Source organism: Mchenga conophoros, linkage group LG5, assembly GCF_057382185.1.
Source record: "Mchenga conophoros isolate Kocher_MC1m ecotype Shallow Benthic linkage group LG5, M_conophoros_male_GT1.1, whole genome shotgun sequence".
Taxonomy (NCBI): Eukaryota; Metazoa; Chordata; class Actinopteri; order Cichliformes; family Cichlidae; genus Mchenga; species Mchenga conophoros.
The window spans coordinates 15928063-15947976 of NC_140530.1; the positions used below are offsets into that span (position 1 = coordinate 15928063).

At 44.6% G+C, this 19914-nt stretch overlaps 1 protein-coding gene across 8 annotated transcripts in view; it reads left to right on the forward strand.

The window, feature by feature from the left end:
- Nucleotides 1–19914, forward strand: part of kif21b (kinesin family member 21B) — a 69376-nt gene that overhangs the window by 13812 nt on the left and 35650 nt on the right. For 6 of the 8 annotated variants that reach the window (XM_085273593.1, XM_085273598.1, XM_085273597.1 and 3 more), the window contains exons 2-13: nt 11245–11467; nt 12837–13019; nt 13926–14075; nt 15388–15519; nt 15832–16020; nt 16131–16246; nt 16484–16679; nt 17485–17674; nt 17793–17856; nt 18599–18829; nt 19551–19665; nt 19750–19888. In XM_085273593.1, coding sequence (XP_085129719.1) covers nt 11245–11467; nt 12837–13019; nt 13926–14075; nt 15388–15519; nt 15832–16020; nt 16131–16246; nt 16484–16679; nt 17485–17674; nt 17793–17856; nt 18599–18829; nt 19551–19665; nt 19750–19888 — 1928 coding nt within the window. The remainder of the gene's footprint in view (nt 1–11244; nt 11468–12836; nt 13020–13925; nt 14076–15387; nt 15520–15831; nt 16021–16130; nt 16247–16483; nt 16680–17484; nt 17675–17792; nt 17857–18598; nt 18830–19550; nt 19666–19749; nt 19889–19914) is intronic. The other 2 variants (XM_085273594.1, XM_085273596.1) reach the window with 1 other exon arrangement.

The window sequence follows — 19914 nt, forward strand, 5'->3', positions numbered from 1 at the left end:
GTTAATCCTAATCTGAACTCTGACAATGACGAAGCTCTAATCGGAGTTACGCTACGAGCAAACAGAGCGGAACCAGATGGAGACACAGCGCTCCTTATGTAATCTGTGTAGGGCTGGTTAATCTCTTTCAGGAAGGTTAGGACTGTTCTGCTCTGTAAATAATGTTACCAAAACACAAAGGCTTTTTCAGGATTGATTTCTTTTAAAAACTTTACCAGGTTGGGAACTCAACCCCCACATACTCTGTATGATTAGGTGAAACAGAAGTTAAGTAAGAGGAACTTTGAGGATTCGTCATCAGTAAAATATGACAATACCTGTTGATTCTTTGGTATTTCATGTGATGTCATCATCTCCCGCATGTGAAAATAGGAAGTGTACGGTGCTTTGTTTCATCGCTGTAGCTCGTCAGTAGCACCTGAGTGACTGGAAAAGCATGCAATATTCATTATCATTACGCAACACGAGGTCGAATAATGAAATGACAGGTGTCGTCGCTTTATGCTACTCACAAAAAGGCAAAAATAGAAATGAATGAATAAGTAATGAAGTCACAATAAACAAATAAATAACAGGCTGTGCTGGGCATTAGCTTCTGTTTTCCCGGTTCACCTCACCAATGTCACCGATTCTCTGCTGATGGGTGTGCTCGCATTTATATAGCTTTTTTTTTAGACTGCAAGTCACATTTTGAGGATACATTTGTACCGAGCTTTATCTACCTCATGTCCAATTTAAAAGTCACCAATTAACCTACCATGTGTGTCCTTGTGTGGAAGCCAGAGTGCTCTCTAGAAGAAGCACACGGGCACAGGAAGAACATGCAAACTCCTCACAGAAAAGGCCCAGCCAGGATATCCCCTATCAGTTGCACATCCCATGCCCCTATCTGTGGCTCTTCTTAACAAGAGCCTGACACAGGGATTCGGCCTCCTCTGGTTTCCATAAGAAGTATAGTCATTTCTTTGTTTTGTTGAGCTAACTAAGCTAATCAAGTTTCTTTGCATGCCCAGCTGGGCACACGGTGCAGTATGCTAATCCATGTGGAGGGCTTGGAGAGTTTGGCAGCAGCTGAAGAAACAGTTTCATGTTCATTTCAAAATCAATTTGATGGACCTCTTTACAAATGGGTGTGCTCGCGTATTATTTTATGGCAAAGTGCTCTTAGGGTTTACGAGAAATCCAGGCTGTGGTGTGTTGTGCGCGTGTGTTTGTGTGGAGACAACACCCAGCTCGCTGACAGCGTGGTGGGGCTGCGGTGCAGTGAAACCAGCAGGGATGCATCCTGAAGCTGCTGCCTACCACCAACAGGCACAGACAGGCTTGGAATTAAATGGAAACACTTCTGAGCACATTCAGTGTTATTTAGGAAAATAATTGAGGATAGCTTTGATGTCATTGTGTAATTGAATGAAAAAATGAGCTGCAACACATCTTCTTTAAGGTTTTAGCGGATATTTTCTCGAATAACTGTCCCAGACTCTCAAAATTCATAGCAGAAACATAGCAAGCTGTTAAACCTTTACTTAAAGAACTATAGAAATACTACTGAAAAGCATGACCCAGATTGTAAACGAGTGGATTTGCAACAAATCCTGCACACAACTACTTCGTAGTCTCAAACTCAGGTCATGCACGGTGAAGGAGAAACAGATGGAGAAACTTTATTGACCAAATGCAGGTTAGCATTAAGAGAGAACACCGTATTTTTTCAGCAATCAACCTGCCTGCCTCATATTCTTTACACCAATAATTCATTGTTAGACAACATTATAAACAGACAGGCTCACTGTTCAGGTGGCTGTAGCCATCATTCATTCAAATGAAATGAGTTGTGTGAAAGAAACGGTAGGAGAGTAAAAATGATGACAGGCTTTACATTTGTCTGTCTGCTGGCTGGTTATTAATGAGGGAAATGACAACAGAGGGATATTAAGCTGCGCCATCTCCCACTCTTTCAGCCACTGTGGGTGGAGAAAAGAGCAGGGAGCATGGCCTCAGTGTGAGGCTAGATTTGGTTTTTAAGTTACAGCTATGAATTTATTCCATTTTCTGCTGCTTATCTGGGTCGGGAGGCAGCTGTCTGAGCCGGTATGCCAAGACTTTCCTCTCCTCAGCCACTTCCTCCAGCTCTGGGAAGACACAGAGGCAGCTGAGAGATGTAACCTCTCCAGTGTGTCTTAGGTTTGTCTCGGGTCCTTCTCTAAGTTGGGCATGCTCGAAACACCTTGTAGGCATCCTGCCCAAACCACCACTCCTTTTGGAGTAAGCTCATTTCCTCCACATGTATCTGCAATCTCAGTCTTTCCATCTCTTTTGTTCCTTTATTTATTTCAGATACTTATTTGTTTTGTCTTCATGGAGACATGTTTGACATTTTAATGTCCTTCTCATTGTTTTTCTTTTTAAATAACATCATCTGTAGCTCACAGTGTACATTACTCCATCTTACTGCTAGCCTTTTTCTCAGTTGCCCTGCAGGCCTGAGCTGTGTGTGAGAAACCAGCTGTCTTAATCGATCAGATTCTTTAAATTGCCAGCTTGATTGACTTCATCTGATATAATAATAGCGGCGGTTAATTGTCCGGAGAGTTCACAGCAATCACACGGGTGTTTTGTCTTCATGCCTCCTTGATGTGGTTTCCATACAGGCATAGAGATGCATAATCCTTTCAAGCTGTTGTTGCCAGTTTACCATCCTTTTTTTCAGTCCTGCTTTGGACTCCTCAAACATTCGAGGGAACCGTTTGTCGTTCTAACTGGTAATACTCCTCTTTGTTGTGCAGGTAGAGCATATATCTGAACCTTTTCGCTCAGTGGTAATGCAGTGGTTTGCATTGTCGCCTTGAATCTGCTTGGCTTTCTGTATCTTCTCCCTGTCCCTGTGTGAGCTCTCTGGGGGTATTTCACTTACTCCCACAGTCCAAAGACATGCTTGTTAGGTTAATTAGTGAATCTTAATGGGTTTTAAGTGTCTATAATTGCCTGTCTCTGTGTGTAGGCTCTGTGATGTACTCTGTACTGTTCCTCTTGGGTTAGGCTCCGACCCCCTTGTGACTCTGAAGTGGATGTGCAGTTAAGTGGATGTGTTGTGCGACTGGAAACTCTGCTGTGTAAAATGACTAAACTGCAAACGCAAAAGTGTGAGGCGTGACCGAGCATTCTGCTGACCTGTGGAAAATACACAGTTGCTTATCTGTGGGTGTTACATATAGGTGCAGATGTGCAGCATGAATGCATTTGGCTTTGCTAAATCTGACACACACACACACACACACAATACAATGACTTTACAACATGTTTTCAGTGCATGTGTGCGATCATTAGTGTCTGTCATGTAAGGGAGGAAAGTTAAAAAACAAATAAAGTTGCCATCCTCATCAGTCATCAGACTTAATGAGCTGTTCACAGGTCAGTTTCTCATCTATGTGAGCAACATGATTTTGCAGGGCTCTTCAAATATCACTCTCACTTTATTTAACCTGTTTCTAAAAAACACACCAACCCATGGGCATCAGGGTCCACCTCACCTGTTGTTCTCTACTTGTTGACACAACCTTTCTTGGACGGCAAAATGACCTTTGAGCCATCTGCCAACACCTAGTGAATGTACTGCGGGTGGGAGGAGGGGGTGTCTTGTGTGTTTGCATTTCAAACATTTGTTACCGCCAGACAGGAGAGGGGCATGATTGGTAGAAAGAAAGAAAGCCAGAGGAAGAGGAAGCGAGCGAGTTAGTACAAGTCCACACGGGTGATTAATCTCCCCGGCTATCAGGAGAAAAAAGGAAATGGAAAAAGGCCTTTTTCACTGCTTCTGCCATTCAGTGATTAGTCCAGTTAGTCTGCTGCTTTCTTTGGCAGTGAACTCAGGGAGGGCTCGAAACAGGCCGAGGTGCGAGGATGGACAAGAGCACAGAAACAACACCGCTGTTCATTTGCCGATCAGGAAGTTTAATCTCTCGTATAACAGATGGGGCGATGATGGCGAGGAGCTCTTGGTTATGTAGTTTTTGATAAGAGCATGTTCTCTGGAAAAATGGACAGTTTTCATGAAGAGCAGCTTTCCCGATTGGCTCTGTGCCGAAAACAAGAGACAACGGCGCTCTGAAACACTCGAGTGAATGCGATTAACTCTGCCTCTTTATGTGTGTGCGGTGCCTTTGCTGGAGTGTTTACATTAGGGAAATGAGCCCTTTGGCTATCACATCACCAGTTTGTTCTTGAAGGTTGACTGAACCCACACACACACACACAGACACACACAGACAGACAATACCGCACAAAAAGCTGCTACTGGCGTGCTGATCTTACTGGTCCTCCCTCCTTGTTGGCAGCAGACTTGGCACTCGCTCCGGGCATTTTCCTACAATTGGGGAGCAGGTTAACAGTCGACTTTGAGGTGACGATTACTGGACGATTGGGCACGATGTGGTATTAGCCTTTGCCATTTGCGATTAACTAGAATGCCATCCCGTTTTGAAGTGGGCACACAAACATATGCTCACACATGCAGACGTAGCACATTAGGAGTCTGGCAGTTTGTGCAGTTCCCAAGGAAACTGTGCCCTCCTAAACTGTGCCAGCTGAGCGAGAGGAAGAAAAAAACAAAGTCACGCTATGACTTGTGTGTCTGTGTGTGCGAGTGCGTGCGTACATATTGAGAGCCTAATAAAAAACTTTCTTAATATTGCCAAGAGATTCAGCATAATAAAAATTTTCCAGTTTTTCTTTAGAAATTATAACTTTATTGAAATATTGTGTAGTACAACTACATTTGCAATCCCACAGGGGCTGATATGCTCTATCGCTACATTATCTACATTTAAGTACATTTATCACAGTGCACTTCTGTAACAGGAAATGTGAATATAATTAAACAAAGACAGCTGGTGTTTGCAGCATATTAAATCTTCATTTATAGTGCAACCTGTCACGGTCGGGCGGATCACACACAGTAATTCGGCGTGCCCGTGTGGCGTGCTGGCTAGACCCAAGCGCGGCGAAGGCTAGCGGTGGGTTTGGAGCAGACACGCAGTTATTCTAGTAATGATCAGTGCACGAAGTGTGGCTTCGGAACTGTCGTTACAGACAGAGAGCGAGCGGAGCCGGGAAGAGAAAAAGGATTGAAAGGGATTGTCACTCACGGTTGCTGAATCAGGCGGAGACTGACACGATCTGATGTCTGAGCGGCGAACAGGTGGGTGGCGTCTCTCTTTTAACCCCGGCCCCGTGATCAGCTGATCACAGCCGATCACCGGCTGACACAACGATAACATCACACTCAAAGCCTCTTAATCATTTCATTTCAAAAATGCTGTATCAACTTGTGATCTAAGCCTAACAACTAGTTTGAACTAATACTAAAAAGTGTCGCTTGGAAAGAAAAGCGTCTGGATGATGACCTGGATGACTGAGAACCTTCACAGACACTAAGAAGTGTCACAACTTGAGCGATGCATGCGGCAGTTCTCGCTGTGATTTAATGTTTCACTTTTGATGGAATAGGACGCTTCACATTCAGCTGTTGCTGAGTGTAGCTGCTGCTGCTGACAGACACGTAGCTGACGGAGTTGTCACTATGTGCTGTTTTAAAAGCATTTTAAGACATGATAGCAAAAGTAATGAAATGCTGTGCTGTGCAAAAGTCTCGAGCCACTCCCGATTTCTTTATACCTTGTCAGAAACATGGGAAATGGGTGTAGCAATTTATTTAAACATGTGCAAACATATATGGGAAGTACATATGAGGCAAAATGTGTTGCACAGTTCTGCATGGAGGATCAAAATCTGATGGTATTTACTGGTACTTTTAATTTAATCAATTTTGACAAGATTTCCAACACTGGCTGAAATGCAACCCAGCCCATGACAGCGCCTCCACCGTGTTTACAATGATAATGATTTGAACTAGGGCTGCACGATTAATCGTTAGAAAATCGCGATCTCGATTCATACTTATGTGCGATCTCATTTCCAAATGACAACGATTTAAAAACAAAAAACAAAAAAAAAGACGACGACGACGATTGTACCGCATTTTCATCCGGGACGTAATCTGCATGAGAACAAGCGCTCACTCTTCCTGCTCAACAAATGACAAGGGCGGAGCCTTATACCACGTGATGCAGAAGCTGTGCCGTGTGATGCTAAAATTAGCAGGGAAAAAACAACGGAGAGCACGTCAGGGATGACGAGAAAGTGACAGGAGAAAATCTGTCCTGGTCAACCACCCAAACATCAATAACGGGAACCTTATACAGCGCTTCACGTCGAACTCCCGCAGGCACAAAGAAATTACAGAGGCTATTACTTATCACCTGACCAAAGATATGGCTCCCATCAACACTGTGCAAAACGAGGGATTTAGGAAAATGATCAACACCCTAGACAAACGCTACACAGTGCCGTCCCGCAACTATTTTTCTATTGTTGCACCACCTGCTCTATACACGCAGTGTCGAGCAACGGTGGAGATGTCTGTGAAGGTTCTCAGTCATCCAGGTCATCGTAGTCAAAGGAGCTTGCAAAGAAAAGTAAGTTGCTTGAAGACGTTTCACCTCTCATCCAAGAAGCTTCTTCAGTTCTAAGGTCAAATGGTGGAGAGTCCCAGATATAAACCTAGTGGGAGTATCCCCCCACAGAGGGACAAAAGGACCCCCTGATGATCCTCTAATCGCCTGAGCCAAGATGTGAAACTGGGTGTGGGTCCCAATCAGCCAGAGTTTCGGGTGTGTTCATTGTGAAACCTGGCCCCACCTTATCATGCGAATCAGGGGGTCATCATCAGGGGGTCCTTTCGTCCCTCTGTGGGGGGTTTCTCCCACTAGGTTTATATCTGGGACTCTCCACCATTTGACCTTAGAACTGAAGAAGCTTCTTGGATGAGAGGTGAAACGTCTTCAAGCAACTTAAAGAAGTCCAGACGCTTTTCTTTGCAAGCTCCTTTGACAACGGTGGAGATGGCATTTCAAGCAGTACAACATTTTGCAGCAACCACAAAACGTGAGACATTTGTTGTTTTTATGTTTATTTATTGTTTTTATGTTCAGTCTCAACTGTTACGAAGTTGATGTGCAGTTAATAAGTGCAATAAATATTTATACTGGAAAAGAAAATCGTGAGAGAATCGTGATCTCAATTCTAAGCCAAAAAATCGTGATTCTCATTTTATGCAAAATCGTGCAGCCCTAATTTGAACCCAAAGTTTTATTAAATTTAAAGACCCGTTGCCACTGATTTTCAGTGCAGGTCTTGTGTGATTTGGAGTACCTCACCCTTTTCTTCCTTTATCCTTTCATTAAAAATGTCTTCCTGATAGCCAGCCTTCCACTCAGACCACTCTGAAGAGACCTCAGTGAACAGCAGGGAGTTTAAGTGAAGGGCCCGATGCTTCTTTTGAGTCCTTTTCTAAGTCTTTGCTGGATTTTTCCCTGTTTCTTAATAATGTTCATGTAAATAGTGTTTTTTAGGTCTTGCCCAATTTCCTCAAATGTTTTAAGGAAACACTCCACACCATGCAGTGATATGCCAAGTTCATATCTGTCAAACTGTGGCATTTTGTTTATAAATTCAACTAAAGAAAAAGGAAAGAGGTAATTTTAAAAAAAGAAAAAGAACATACAAAGTAATCAGAGGGAGTGAACACAGCTGGGGGAAACAAGGCACAGGTGAACCGAATCTAAATAAACAGACAAGGAGGAAGTAAAATAAAACAGGAAGCAACTAAAGAGAGAAACAACCAACACAGTGTTAGGTGTTTTTAGGCATCGCAGGTTGTTAAGACAGGGCCTTGACAACAAAACACAGAGGAGGCTCAACTAATAACAGAGGAAGTGAACTGAAAAGAGAAGAGCAAATCTAACATGAGTCAGAACTGCGAGAATAAAGCAGGTGTTTTGCAGCTTTGCAGGATTTTATTTGATTTTTTTTAGTCAGTTTATCCTACTGCCAAAAACAAAGTATCACTTCTGGAAAGCTATGAATGTAGTGCTTTTCTCCTTGAAAGTAACAAAAGTTATCTGCCCAGTGAGAATTTGGTCATATTTGAGCAAATTCATCAAACAACCACCGGCGTTTGATTCCTACTCTGTGCAGCAGACCCATTTCAGCTTTGAAACCTACACACAAACACACAAATTGCAGTTTTCAGACCATCTATGTTCTTTTATGTTCTTACATAAGCCAGCATTATGTGCACAAATGAAAAACCATCTCGAGCTGCATCAGCGCGTGTTTTGTCAGTCTAGCACCGATCCATCACCGAGGCAGAAGCATCCCCACGGAGTCTGCCGTACCAACGACGTGCCAACATTTTTTATTTTTGTTTTGCCTGTAAAACTGAATTATGAGAGATGAACGTGTCGTGCTGTCGTTTTGCGGGACTAAATGCATTTCTGAATTTTTAAATCCCACAAATGAAATCTGTGATTCGCTCCTACTGTCACATTTGGGAGGCACTGCTTTTTGATGCGTTCCTTCATAACTTCAAGTGAACCTAAGAAACGTAAATCACGTCGGTTTTCGAAGGCTTTAATTGGAGGAGTGCGATCAGTATTCTAACAGGTCTGCTGCCTCCTTCATGTTGCACTCAGCTTCTCTCTCCAGTCACGCGTCAGTGGAGTTTGCTGTTATCAGCGTTAGATATGGCAGCCGCTTCCACGTTTGCGCGTGCCTCTGTGCGTCCTTGTTGCACGTCCTAATTAGCACTACGGGGTACAATAATTATTGTAATAATAACCGAATTCCCTCAGAGCTTGGGGATAATGAGTTTCTAACTTTGTGTGTCTGCTTGTTTTTGCGTTTGACAGAACTGGGTTTGGTGTTTATGCCATAAAAACACACACACAAAAAAACTGGGGGAGGGTAAGTAATGAAAGCATGATGCTGCATTCAAATTCACCTTTAAATTCATCTGTGTGTGAGGATGCATACGTGGAGGGCAGGCGGGGTGTGTTCTTTCAGGGACTTTATTTACTCCCTGGGGTATCTGACTCATTTTCCTATTAGTGTGCAAAGATGATAAGCGATAAACGCCTCAATTTGCCGCATCAGGAATCCACAATCTGCTCCTCTGTGTTTTTCCTTACCCCTCAGTCTGATTCAGACGTTTAACCGGCACATTGGATGCTAGTTTTAGCCGTTAAATTTCCTTAAATGAGTGTATATCTGAGTCTGGATGTGTGTGTGTGTGTTTGGGTGTTTTCCGGTCAATGTTATGGATCCCTTCTTTTGTTTGCACAGCTGGCTTAAATGCTCATCCAGCTGAGCCTTTAGCTTGTTACCTGAATGTCTCTGTGTGGACTGTTGTTGTTATCTTTCTTTGTGCGCATGGATGTTGTAGTTGTGCGTGCCGGGCGTGTGGAAGTGTTCTCATTTGCGCCTCACAGTGACAACTTTAGGCGTCCAGCTTAAAAAAACAGATGCCTTAAATGATTAAAAGCTAATGAGAATTGTGATAATTCTTTCGTTCTTGGGTTGGGTCTGTCGAATATGTTCACACATGCTCCACGAGACAAAGTCCTGCCAAAGGCATCGAGCGCAAAATGATTATTGAGATCTGACAGCAGGGACAAATCCCGACACGCTCTGCAGAGACGCTCCTACACAGTCGCTCGGTGATAGGTAGAAGTAGAAACTCAGTTATGAATATGTGCTGTAACGATGATGGGGTTAATTAACTTAAATGTCCTTCTTTCTTTTCACTTCTAATATTAAGGCAGTGCACACAGACTGGATGAAATGAATGTAAAGAAGCAAAAAGAAAGTTTTTCTTCTCTTTTCATGACACAGCTGCAGCTCACACGCGCGTTGTGTTGCCGTGAAATCCATCGTGGGGACCGAGTGGGCTCCACTTCATCTTAATAATTGCTTTAAGCAGCGTTCATTGCGAGATCTGCGGTTTTAGATACATTAACCTTCGGGTCAAGGTCACATCCAGTCATAAAAGGAGCTCGCCTGTCTGCAAGCTGCTTTCAGAGTCGCCCTCTTTGTCATAAGGTTATCTAGGCTAACGTGTGCTGCTGTGGACTTCTTCTAATAGCCTTCATTTCTTCCTGGAAGTCTCTCTGCGGGGCCTCGAGGCCTGAAAGATGGCCAGAAAGCTGCCCCTGTGTGCGCAGAAGTGTAACTCTGTGTGTTAGCGGTGGGTGGGGTGCTCGCTTGAGAGCAATGTGTGAAATGAAGATAGTACAGTAAGGTTGTTTTTGAACTGCATGTGTACAACACTTGTTTCCAGAGTCTTAGTGTGTGTGTGTGTGTGTGGTTTGCGGAGCATCCCGCCGCAGCTGGATGTGGTTGGGGACTTCTCTCGCTTTATAAATTATGTGTGTGTCTTTGTTGCTGCATCCCATAGGGAGTCTCTTGTGCAGTCTTGGTGTGTGGGGGTGTTGATTTGCATCCCCTAAAGACTGAGTCGGGTGGGGGGACTTAGCATGTGAAGAGGTGGACCTACTGCTCTGATACTGCTGCCTCATGGCTTTTTCCGCAGCTTAAAGTGATTACCTCCCTACTGTGTCCATATTGTACCTCTGAAAGCACAAGATTTACAGGGCGCCTGGAAAATCATCTGTTTTATGTACTTGCATTATGCAAGAGCAACATTTCTGTGTGGTGTTTTCTCACGATTAATCAGCACTGCAGCACTGTCACGTCCTTAAAGGCTCCATCTTAATTAAACAGCGGTCTCGCTTGTCTGGGTTTCTGCTCTTCTGCCGGCAAGGAAGTGAAAATGTTCCTAAACTTAAATTCTCGGCCCTCGAGCTGTCAGCGAGTTTGTAAGATGTTCTGGAGCTGCGGCTGCGGCCTTTCAGGCTCATCTAATCATGGATTATTTTGAAGCTGGGATCTCAGGTAAAAGCAATTAACTGCAGTGAACTACCTGTCAGGAAGGAAAACCCAGCAGAGTCTTTAGATGAAGGATTAACAGCCACTGTGGTGATGGCTTTAAGAGCTTGTATGATGTGCCAACATCAGTGGTCCTGCTCTTAGAACAGTTCACTTTATGCCCACTTTGTGCGCTCTCATATTCTCACTGTTCTTTGTTTCCAGTGCACCGTGTGGGATCAGAATCTCATGCTTTATCTGCACGATGCATTAAAGCATTAAAATCATTCAGGCTCTGCAACAATCAGCGGCCTGTCTTGCTGAGTTGCCTGACAGCCGTCATTTTCCTTTTTTAAATCGATGTAACAGTTTCATAAATGTACTAACGATTTCTCTCTTTGCCTTTCTGTTGTCGTCTCTCAGGATTCGCCCTCAGATGGCCAAAGAGAAGATAGAAGGCTGCCACGTGTGCACGTTGGTCACACCCGGAGAGCCTCAAGTCCTCCTGGGAAAGGACAAGGCCTTCACCTATGACTTTGTGTTCGACATTGACTCAGAGCAGCCCCACATCTACCAGAACTGCGTGTACAAGCTCATCGAGGGCTGCTTCGAGGGCTACAACGCCACCGTGTTCGCTTACGGTCAGGTATGACACGGGTGCTTGGATTCCGTTAAGGAAATCTGAAATAAACTGAGGTGCACGCAGCCAGGTTGTCTTTATGAGCTTTATTTTCCTTCACAAAGGGGTCAAACAGCAGTGCAGACAGCATGACAGCAGTCTGCATGCTGTCTGACAAAGAGGGAGACTAGAATATTTATAGAGATGAGTTATCTCTCTGCCACGGCCGCAGAATGCTGTTAGAAGACTGTAATAAAAGATAACTCGTACATCAAGATGTTGTGATGCTTCTGAAATATTACACTGAGACTGAATAAGACTATCGAGTCTTCCATTCAGTAAGACCCGAAGCAGGAGAAGCTCAGAAATGTACAATTACATTAGAGGTGTTTTTTAAATGAATAATTCACAGAGAGTTTGAAGGTCTTTCTTATTTACCTCTTATTTTGTAATTTAGTCACTATTTTATTTAAATATGAAAAAGTAAAATCAAACAAACTATTAGTTTTCCCATTAAGGATTTTATTCAAACATTGGGCATTTTTAGGGAAACATCGGTCGAACTGCAAAGTAAATGTAGCAGGCAAAATGTGTAAGTAATGAGCGGTAGGTTTCAAAGTCAGACACCATGGTAGTCGCCGATTTTCTCTGCATCCTCCTTTACCTTGACGTAGCGCCACCATGCCCAGTTTGCTATCCCTGTTCCAGGTTCTTTGGTTTGCATAACCAAAGATGTTCGACCAACCTCAGGGCGAGATCCTCTTCTGAGAAGCAGCTGAACGATACTGAGGACTGCTCCAACAGCCGGCAACCTGGCCTCATGTCACTCAGGGAAAACCTGAGGGAAGGGCCAGGGTAGTGTCGGAGCTTTCAAAATAAGAGCAAGGCAACTGAATCCTAGTGAACTGATCACGGATGCACAAAAAAATAAATAAATCATCACTTAATGGCTTTTATATTATTTTGTTTTGTGAGATTCCAAACTAAGGATGAGGCTGGCCACCTTTATGTGTCTGTGCGTCTAGTACTTACAAAAAGACATGTTGCAGTTCATGCGTGGGCTCTGTTACCCTTCACATATAATTAAAGTCCTGGACAGACATGACTTGCATGAATTAAAGGGTCTTTCAAGTCATTCGGCGTTACATATGTTTCATATCAAATATAAGTGAGCGAGAGCAGCAACGCTTGGTGAATTGTTGCAGCTGACATAATAGATAAAAGAACAACAAAGCAGAAACGTGCACATGTCTGTACACACACCCGTGCAGCGAGCATAGCCATGCACATTGACTCACGGTTTACTGATTTTAATTAACTACAGTGAATGTGTGTGAAACCTTGTTTCTGTAGATAAACAAGGAATGTGATAAATCACTGGTGAATCATTTTACAGACGGGCTCAGGGAAGACGTACACCATGGGGACGGGTTTCGATGTAAGCCTGAGCCCACAGGAGCAGGGCATAATCCCGCGGGCTGTCCATCAGCTGTTTGAGGGAATCCAGGCCAGGAGGATGCGCGCCCAGGAGGCCGGCACCCAGCCACCGGACTTTAAAGTCAGCGCCCAGTTCCTGGAGGTAGGCAGCGCTCACATTGTTACTCTATTTGACACTCATACAATGCTGTATTGATATTCCTAAGTGCGCGTGTGCGTTTTTGTGTATGCTGGTCCATATTAACTCCAACCAGATGGGACAAAATGGGGGAGACGACAAGATCATACCCGCTTCTGTAAACAGGAAGTGACAACCTGAAGACAGATGAGCGTGAATGTCTGCTCGTGCATTGTGGGTCCTGATTAATGCTGTCCATTACCTCTGACATTATTCCTCATCACTGTGCGGGAGAAGATGGATAAGTGCAAGGAATGGGAGGAAGGAGGGACGCTTGCGTAGGAGAAATTAGATAATATACGAGTAATTATTTCCTCTGGGGGCTTCTGGCAGGCAAATGTTTGGGTTTTATTTAGGGGACATTACTACTGCATGTGTGTGTTTGTGTATGTGTGGGGGAGAGAGAGAACTGAACAGCGTAATAATAAATTACAATGTAATAGAAATTCAAATTTCAAAATAAAATCGTTTTCTGTCCATTTTTCTTTTCCTTCTTTTGTCTGCGTTCCTGCTTCTCGCTATTAGTGTCTTTTCTGTGGGCTTTCAGGTCAAAAGGTTATCTTCGTTGATGGTTAACAGATGGGCGAGTGTGTATGTGTGTGTGTTTAGCACTAGGTGGGAGCAGCTGAGCTTTCAGCTGACCTCTTTGACCCTTGTCCTCAAAGGTTTCTGAGCTGTCATCACGTTGACCTCTGTGGCTGCAGAGCTGTGTGGAAATACGAAACTAGAAATCAGTTTAACGGAACGGAATAGTTCAGTTTTAAGAGGCGCGCAATCATTTTCAGCAGAGGCGCTCATCCTTGCACTGAGCGTGTACGAATTGTACGATGTGCGATAGGCCTTAATGTGTGCTTGTTCTGCTCCTTGCAGCTGTACAATGAAGAGATCTTGGACTTGTTCGATGGAACCAGAGATCCAGAGAGTCGCGGTAGGAAGTCCGCCATAAAGATCCACGAGGACGCCAGTGGCAGCATCTACACCACGGGAGTCACTTCCAGATTGGTGCACTCAGAGGACGAGGTGGGTCTGTGAGTGTAGAGATGTGATTGGTGACGTTATCACATTTTTGCCAACATCTACAGCTCAGATCAGAAATGAGAAACAAAATATGTGAGCATAAGGCTATAAGTAGACCGAAACCATCCCAGCATAATACCTCCCACAGCATAGCAGAGCAGCCGGATCCCCTTACAGATCAGCATCTATCTGAGTATCAGTATTTACCAACAGTGATTAAACCTTTTAATAATTCCTTCATTAAGTGTATATTTTAAAAATGTTCAGATTATCGTGCAAAATCCTGAACAAAATAACAACTTTTTACACTTCGGTGGTTGATATAACAACTTTAAATGAACCAGAAAGTCCAGAAGACAAGTCTCCCATGACTGTACAGTGACGAGCGATATTACATCGGAAAGTATTCACTGTGAAGACACGAATTAGCTCTGACTGGGATGAGGGGAAGCATGGGAGTGTGAACTGCCAAGAACCATCTGGTGGTCCGTCTTCATAAACAACAAAGAGGTCAGAGATAACAGCGGAGACTGGGCTCTATTTTGCTGCACTGACCGACGTCAATTTTTAAACCCGTGGGGCTATTTATGTATGAAGTTTAGCTTCCTTCTTGAGAGGCTGGCTTGTTTACGGTCACATATGAGAAATGTGTCACAGCTGACGAGAAAGGAAACCGCAGAGCACTGACAGTGAGGAGGAAGAAGGATACGAAAGGCCCATTAGGACACGAGGAATCTTTGGTCACAAGATACACAGAAAAAAGGTGTTCGTTTAGGGGAAGAGCTACACTGAAACACTGACTTGGACAAGGCGGTTGTGGTTGTGGTTACTCAGTTTTTTCTAAAGGTGGGAAAGAGAAAGAATGATGTCAGCAAGTGTTAAAAGACGCAGAGAGAAAGAGGAAGAAAGGCTGAATTTGGGGTCGTTTATCTGCATTAAAGTCAGACAGCTGAGAGACGGGAGGGTGCTCCTGTGGGAGGGAAGAAGAAGAAGACAGAAAAAAAGAAGAGGAAGACAGGATGGAGGCAGGTTATGATAAAGAGTGAGGGGAGGGCAGCTGAGAGGGCAGGGAAAGGAAAAGTAAAGGTTAATGAAATGCTAGCGCTTAAGCGAGCGGTGATGACAAGAACATCTCTGTGGGAAATGCTGAACTCTTCCAGGAAGCTGAGAGTGTCTTCTTAAAACAATACGTGATCATACTCATGGGTACTTAAACAGAAACTCAGTCTGCATGCGTAAGTCAGGAGGTTTCTTACTTTCCAATAAAAGTAACCAAATGTCATGTATAATGTGTTTGTGTGTGTGTGTGCTGCAGCTGCTTCAGTGCCTGAAACTCGGCGCTCTGTCCCGCACCACTGCCAGCACTCAGATGAACGCCCAGAGCTCCCGCTCGCACGCCATCTTCACCATCCACCTCTGTCAGATGCGAGTCTGTCAGCAGCAAATGGTGAGTTTGGAATGGGTGGTGGAAAGAAGGAGAGAGACAAAAGAGGTATTTAGAGTTATTACAATTTTGCCATCATCAGGTTATATGAAAACCTGTCGGCTGTTAGCCGGAGGAGACGGAAAACGATAAGCTATTAGGAAACGTGTGACTTTTAGGAAGAGTAAAAAGAAAAGTCACATATGATGACGCGCAGAGAGAGTGGAAGTGAAACATAAATAATTCAGCATCGTTCAGTGTGATTAAATGATTGCTAGTTTAAAGTAAAAAACAGTAACTCAGCAACCTGCTTCCCTGTGTTTGTTGGTTTCTTAGCAGAACGGTGGAGGAGGGCAGAATGGAGAGCTGAACGGTGGTGTGGAGTCTGGCCCGATCTCCCAGCCAGAGTATGAGACACTGATGGCCAAGTTTCACTTCGTGGACCTGGCTGGCTCCGAGAGGCTGAAACGCACAGGCGCTACAGGAGACAGAGCCCGCGAGGGAATCTCTATTAATTGTGGACTTGTAAGTCAGGCAGGGATCGCCAGTGTAAGATTGTAAATCTGTATACAAAAGAAATAACTGTGCATGCTTAGATCACATCTTCTTCTTGTGTGTCTTTGCACCTCTGCTAGCTGGCTCTGGGAAATGTGATCAGTGCTTTAGGCGATCAGACCAAGAAGGGCGGACACGTCCCATACCGAGACTCCAAACTTACCCGACTGCTTCAGGACTCGCTGGGAGGGAACAGGTATAAGCACATACAGACACACACAGACACACACATATGAAGAAGTTGTATTTGTGAGAAAAAGATGTAATATTCAGAAGAATCTACATTTTGGTGACACAAAAGGGAGTTTTTTTTGGAGCTGAAGTGATTGGTCAGTTACTTAATCAGGTTATTTCCACAACAACGTGTAACAACCATGACAACCAAATCGTATGCACATTTACCGACGGCCTCCGTGTTTTCTTTTTCCCTCAGTCGTACGGTCATGATCGCCTGCGTCAGCCCGTCAGACCGGGACTTCATGGAGACGCTGAACACGCTGAAGTACGCCAATCGCGCCCGAAACATCAAGAACAAGGTGATGGTGAACCAAGACAAGACGAGCCAGCAGATCAGCGCCCTGCGCGCCGAGATAGCCCGACTTCAGATGGAGCTGATGGAGTACAAGGCGGTGAGCGATGAGGGGGGGCGGGATGAGCCCAGAGGAAGAGCAATAGGATGTAGCTGCATGCTGGTGATGTAGTTAGTGAGGGGGTATGTGCGGGGCAAAGATGGATGAAACTGAGAATAGCGTGTAAGCAGAAGAAGACAGAGTAATGGAGTAAGGGAGAATGATATCAGACGCTAAGTAATAAAAGGAGAGGCCGTGCTTGCTGCAGATATATCAAATTAAAGATCATTACTGGAACACACACATCACTTGTCAGCATTTTACAGTGTAATGTAAGGACAAATTGATGTTTCAGCTTGAGTGTAAACTCCACGAAGGATAATATGAGAACTGTGAGGAGAAATGGGGAGAGAAAGACGGGCCACTTTCATCAGTTTTGACCTCTGGGGCCGTAAGAAACAAGTGATCGTTTAGCTCTGTTGTTGCGTTATTACGTGACTAAAAGGGTTACCACACTTACAGGGAAGTGACTGTGCTGAGGGATGGCAAGCTGACCTCGATGTGGTAATAAGGGATGCGATGTGACTTGAGTGTGGAAGTAATGAAGTGGAGTTAATGGCTGCGAGCAGCGGTTAACAGTGACTCTCTGTTGGAAACAACGGGATTTTTTCAGCGTTAATCACTGAAAACGCAACAATACATCGCTGTAGAGCCACGGTCATTGTAAATAACAGCACTCTGTTTGGTTCAGCGTGGCGTATTTGTATGAGCGTAAATTTAGGTTGAGTTTGTTTTTTCACGTCTGCCCTTTGACCCTTGGACGCCAAAGCATTTGTTGACCGTGCCAACCGTCTGCTCTGTGCAGGGGAAGCGTGTAGCCTGTGAGGAAGGGTCAGAGGGCTACAGTGACCTGTACCAGGAGAACACCATGTTGCAGAGAGAAAATGACACCCTGCGTCTCAGGGTGAAAGCAATGCAGGAGACCATCGACCACCTCAACTCACGCGTAACACATCTGCTGGCCAATGAGGTCAGCACTCTGCTCGCCAAGTCAAGTACGTGAGAGATCCTTAATCGGACGAGCTCTGCCTCTGCAATGACGATGTTTGTTTGTTTTTTAAAATTAACTGCATTTTCCGTGATCTGAGTGCGTTTTTACTTTTCATCATCCAGGCGAGGGCAACGAGGAGATCGGGACTCTAATACAGAACTATATCCGAGAGGTTGAAGAACTCAGGTAAGAGCCTGAGTATCGTTATGTGGTCACTCAAACCAGTAACAGACTAACAGCGATTGGTATTTACTGTGATAACTGTGATATTTTAAGTAAGCTGCTTATCCCCAAATCACAATTGTGTCTTTCCTGTAGTTCTGTTTATCCATCTAGATTCTTTGAAGATGCCTCTTTGATTAAATATAACGGAACTAAATCTTTTCCATGAGCAGCTTTTGTGAACTGAACCGCAGCCTCAGCTTCTCCACAGGCTTTGAGCTGACTATAGTAAGGTGCCTACAGTTAGACTTTTCTGTAGCTGCATCACGTTCTTACACACCTGGAGGGACCCACTTCTTACAGAAACCCACTTAATTCGGCTGAGTCATTCAGTGTGGTGCAGTTCAGCTTCAGTTCAGTTGTTTCTCCTCTTCTCTCTGCAAGCTGTGAGCGCCCGCTGGGCTGGTCTATTAAAGTCAGCGACAGTACGCAAGTGTGTCACTACAGTTTGGAGCTTAATATGAGAGCGATAGTCAAATTACATACTACATGTACGTGTGACATCAATATTTATTTTAACTGTTTTTCGCAGCTTTTTGACTTCCCACAGCAGGGAAAAGTGTACTAATTAAGGGGTTTATTGTGGGACACTTATGTGTGATTATCTATTTAGTTTTCCCTTCTGTATTTCTTATTGCTGTAGTAATAAAATTCATGAATGAAACCTCTGTCGCCTCTTTCTGTCCCTCTCTTCCACCTTTGCCAGAACCAAACTTCTCGAGAGCGAGTCCATGAACGAGTCGTTACGGCGACAAGTGGGCCGGCTCTCCTCCCGTTCCCCGTTCCCCACCTCCACTCTCAGCCCCGCCCCCGGTCACCCCCCGGGTTCTTCGCCTGCTCCCATGTCTATGGAGGCGGAGATGACGGACGTGCTACGCCGGGCCAAGCTGGATATCGAGAGACTGAAGAAGAAAGAGAGGAGGCAGAGGAGGATGAGGTGAGGAGCAGAGGACATGTAGACCTCCAAACATTGTTTTATGCAAATATAATATCTAATGGCTCAATTTACGCCTCATATGAACCTCTTCAGATTTTAAAAGCTGGTTTAAAGGGAAGGTGATGGTTGTGAAATATTTCCTGACCATATATTTTCTCCCTTCCTCATTACTTTTCTCTTTAAGCCCCACATCACAAGTAAATTAGGACTTGCGGGCTGCCAGCTTCTGAAAAGAGTTGGTATGCTGCCAATGCTGAGCTGTAACGCTGGCTTGGACACAGAAAGGTCTTAGTCAGTCGGCTACTGGGTCACAAGAGAGAAGAGTACACAGCCTAACAGGCTAATTGAGGCCTAATGGCAGTGAAATGGAGGAAGATGGGAATTTAGAGCTGGGATGGCTGATAAGTTTGTAGAAGAGGGAGCAAAGGAGATAATAAAACTGGCACTAAAACTCAAGAGCTAAAGGGGCAATGATGGTAGACAAGGTGAAGAAGAGTTTGCTTAATGACTTTTGTTGGTTGATTTTGCAGTAAGCATATTACTTGGCAAGACTCCCAGAGCACAATAAGGGATGTCAGAGTGTGCACGATCTTAGTTACACTCAGGGGAGTGGTTCTGCGCGGCAAAAACCATCTGGTATAGCGCTGAAGGTGATGTGATTTTTGTGGAGAATCCCATGCCTGACAGTACCTGGGTTGACACGCGTGCTCTTCTCCTTCAGCCCAGAGTTGGAGAAAGGTCTGAAGAAACGAGTAAAGCTGCACACTCAGGAGAACGGGCAGGGCGGGGAGAACGGGCAGGGCGGAGAGATCGATTCAGATGAGAATTACACCGAGGTAAGACCCGCACGAGTCGGCACTCGCGAGCTTTAAAGTGACCGTAACGAGTCTGATCGTTTGTGCGTTTCTCCGCGTGCGCAGGACATCATGTCTCCACTGCAGGAGGAGAATGGCTGCGATGACGAGGAGGGGGAGGACGAAGAGGAGGGTAGGGAGGAAGAGGATGACTTTGACAGTGATGAGAGCCTGGTGGATTCGGACTCAGACTCGGATGAGAAAGGTGTGGCCCTGACAGATGCTGTTATG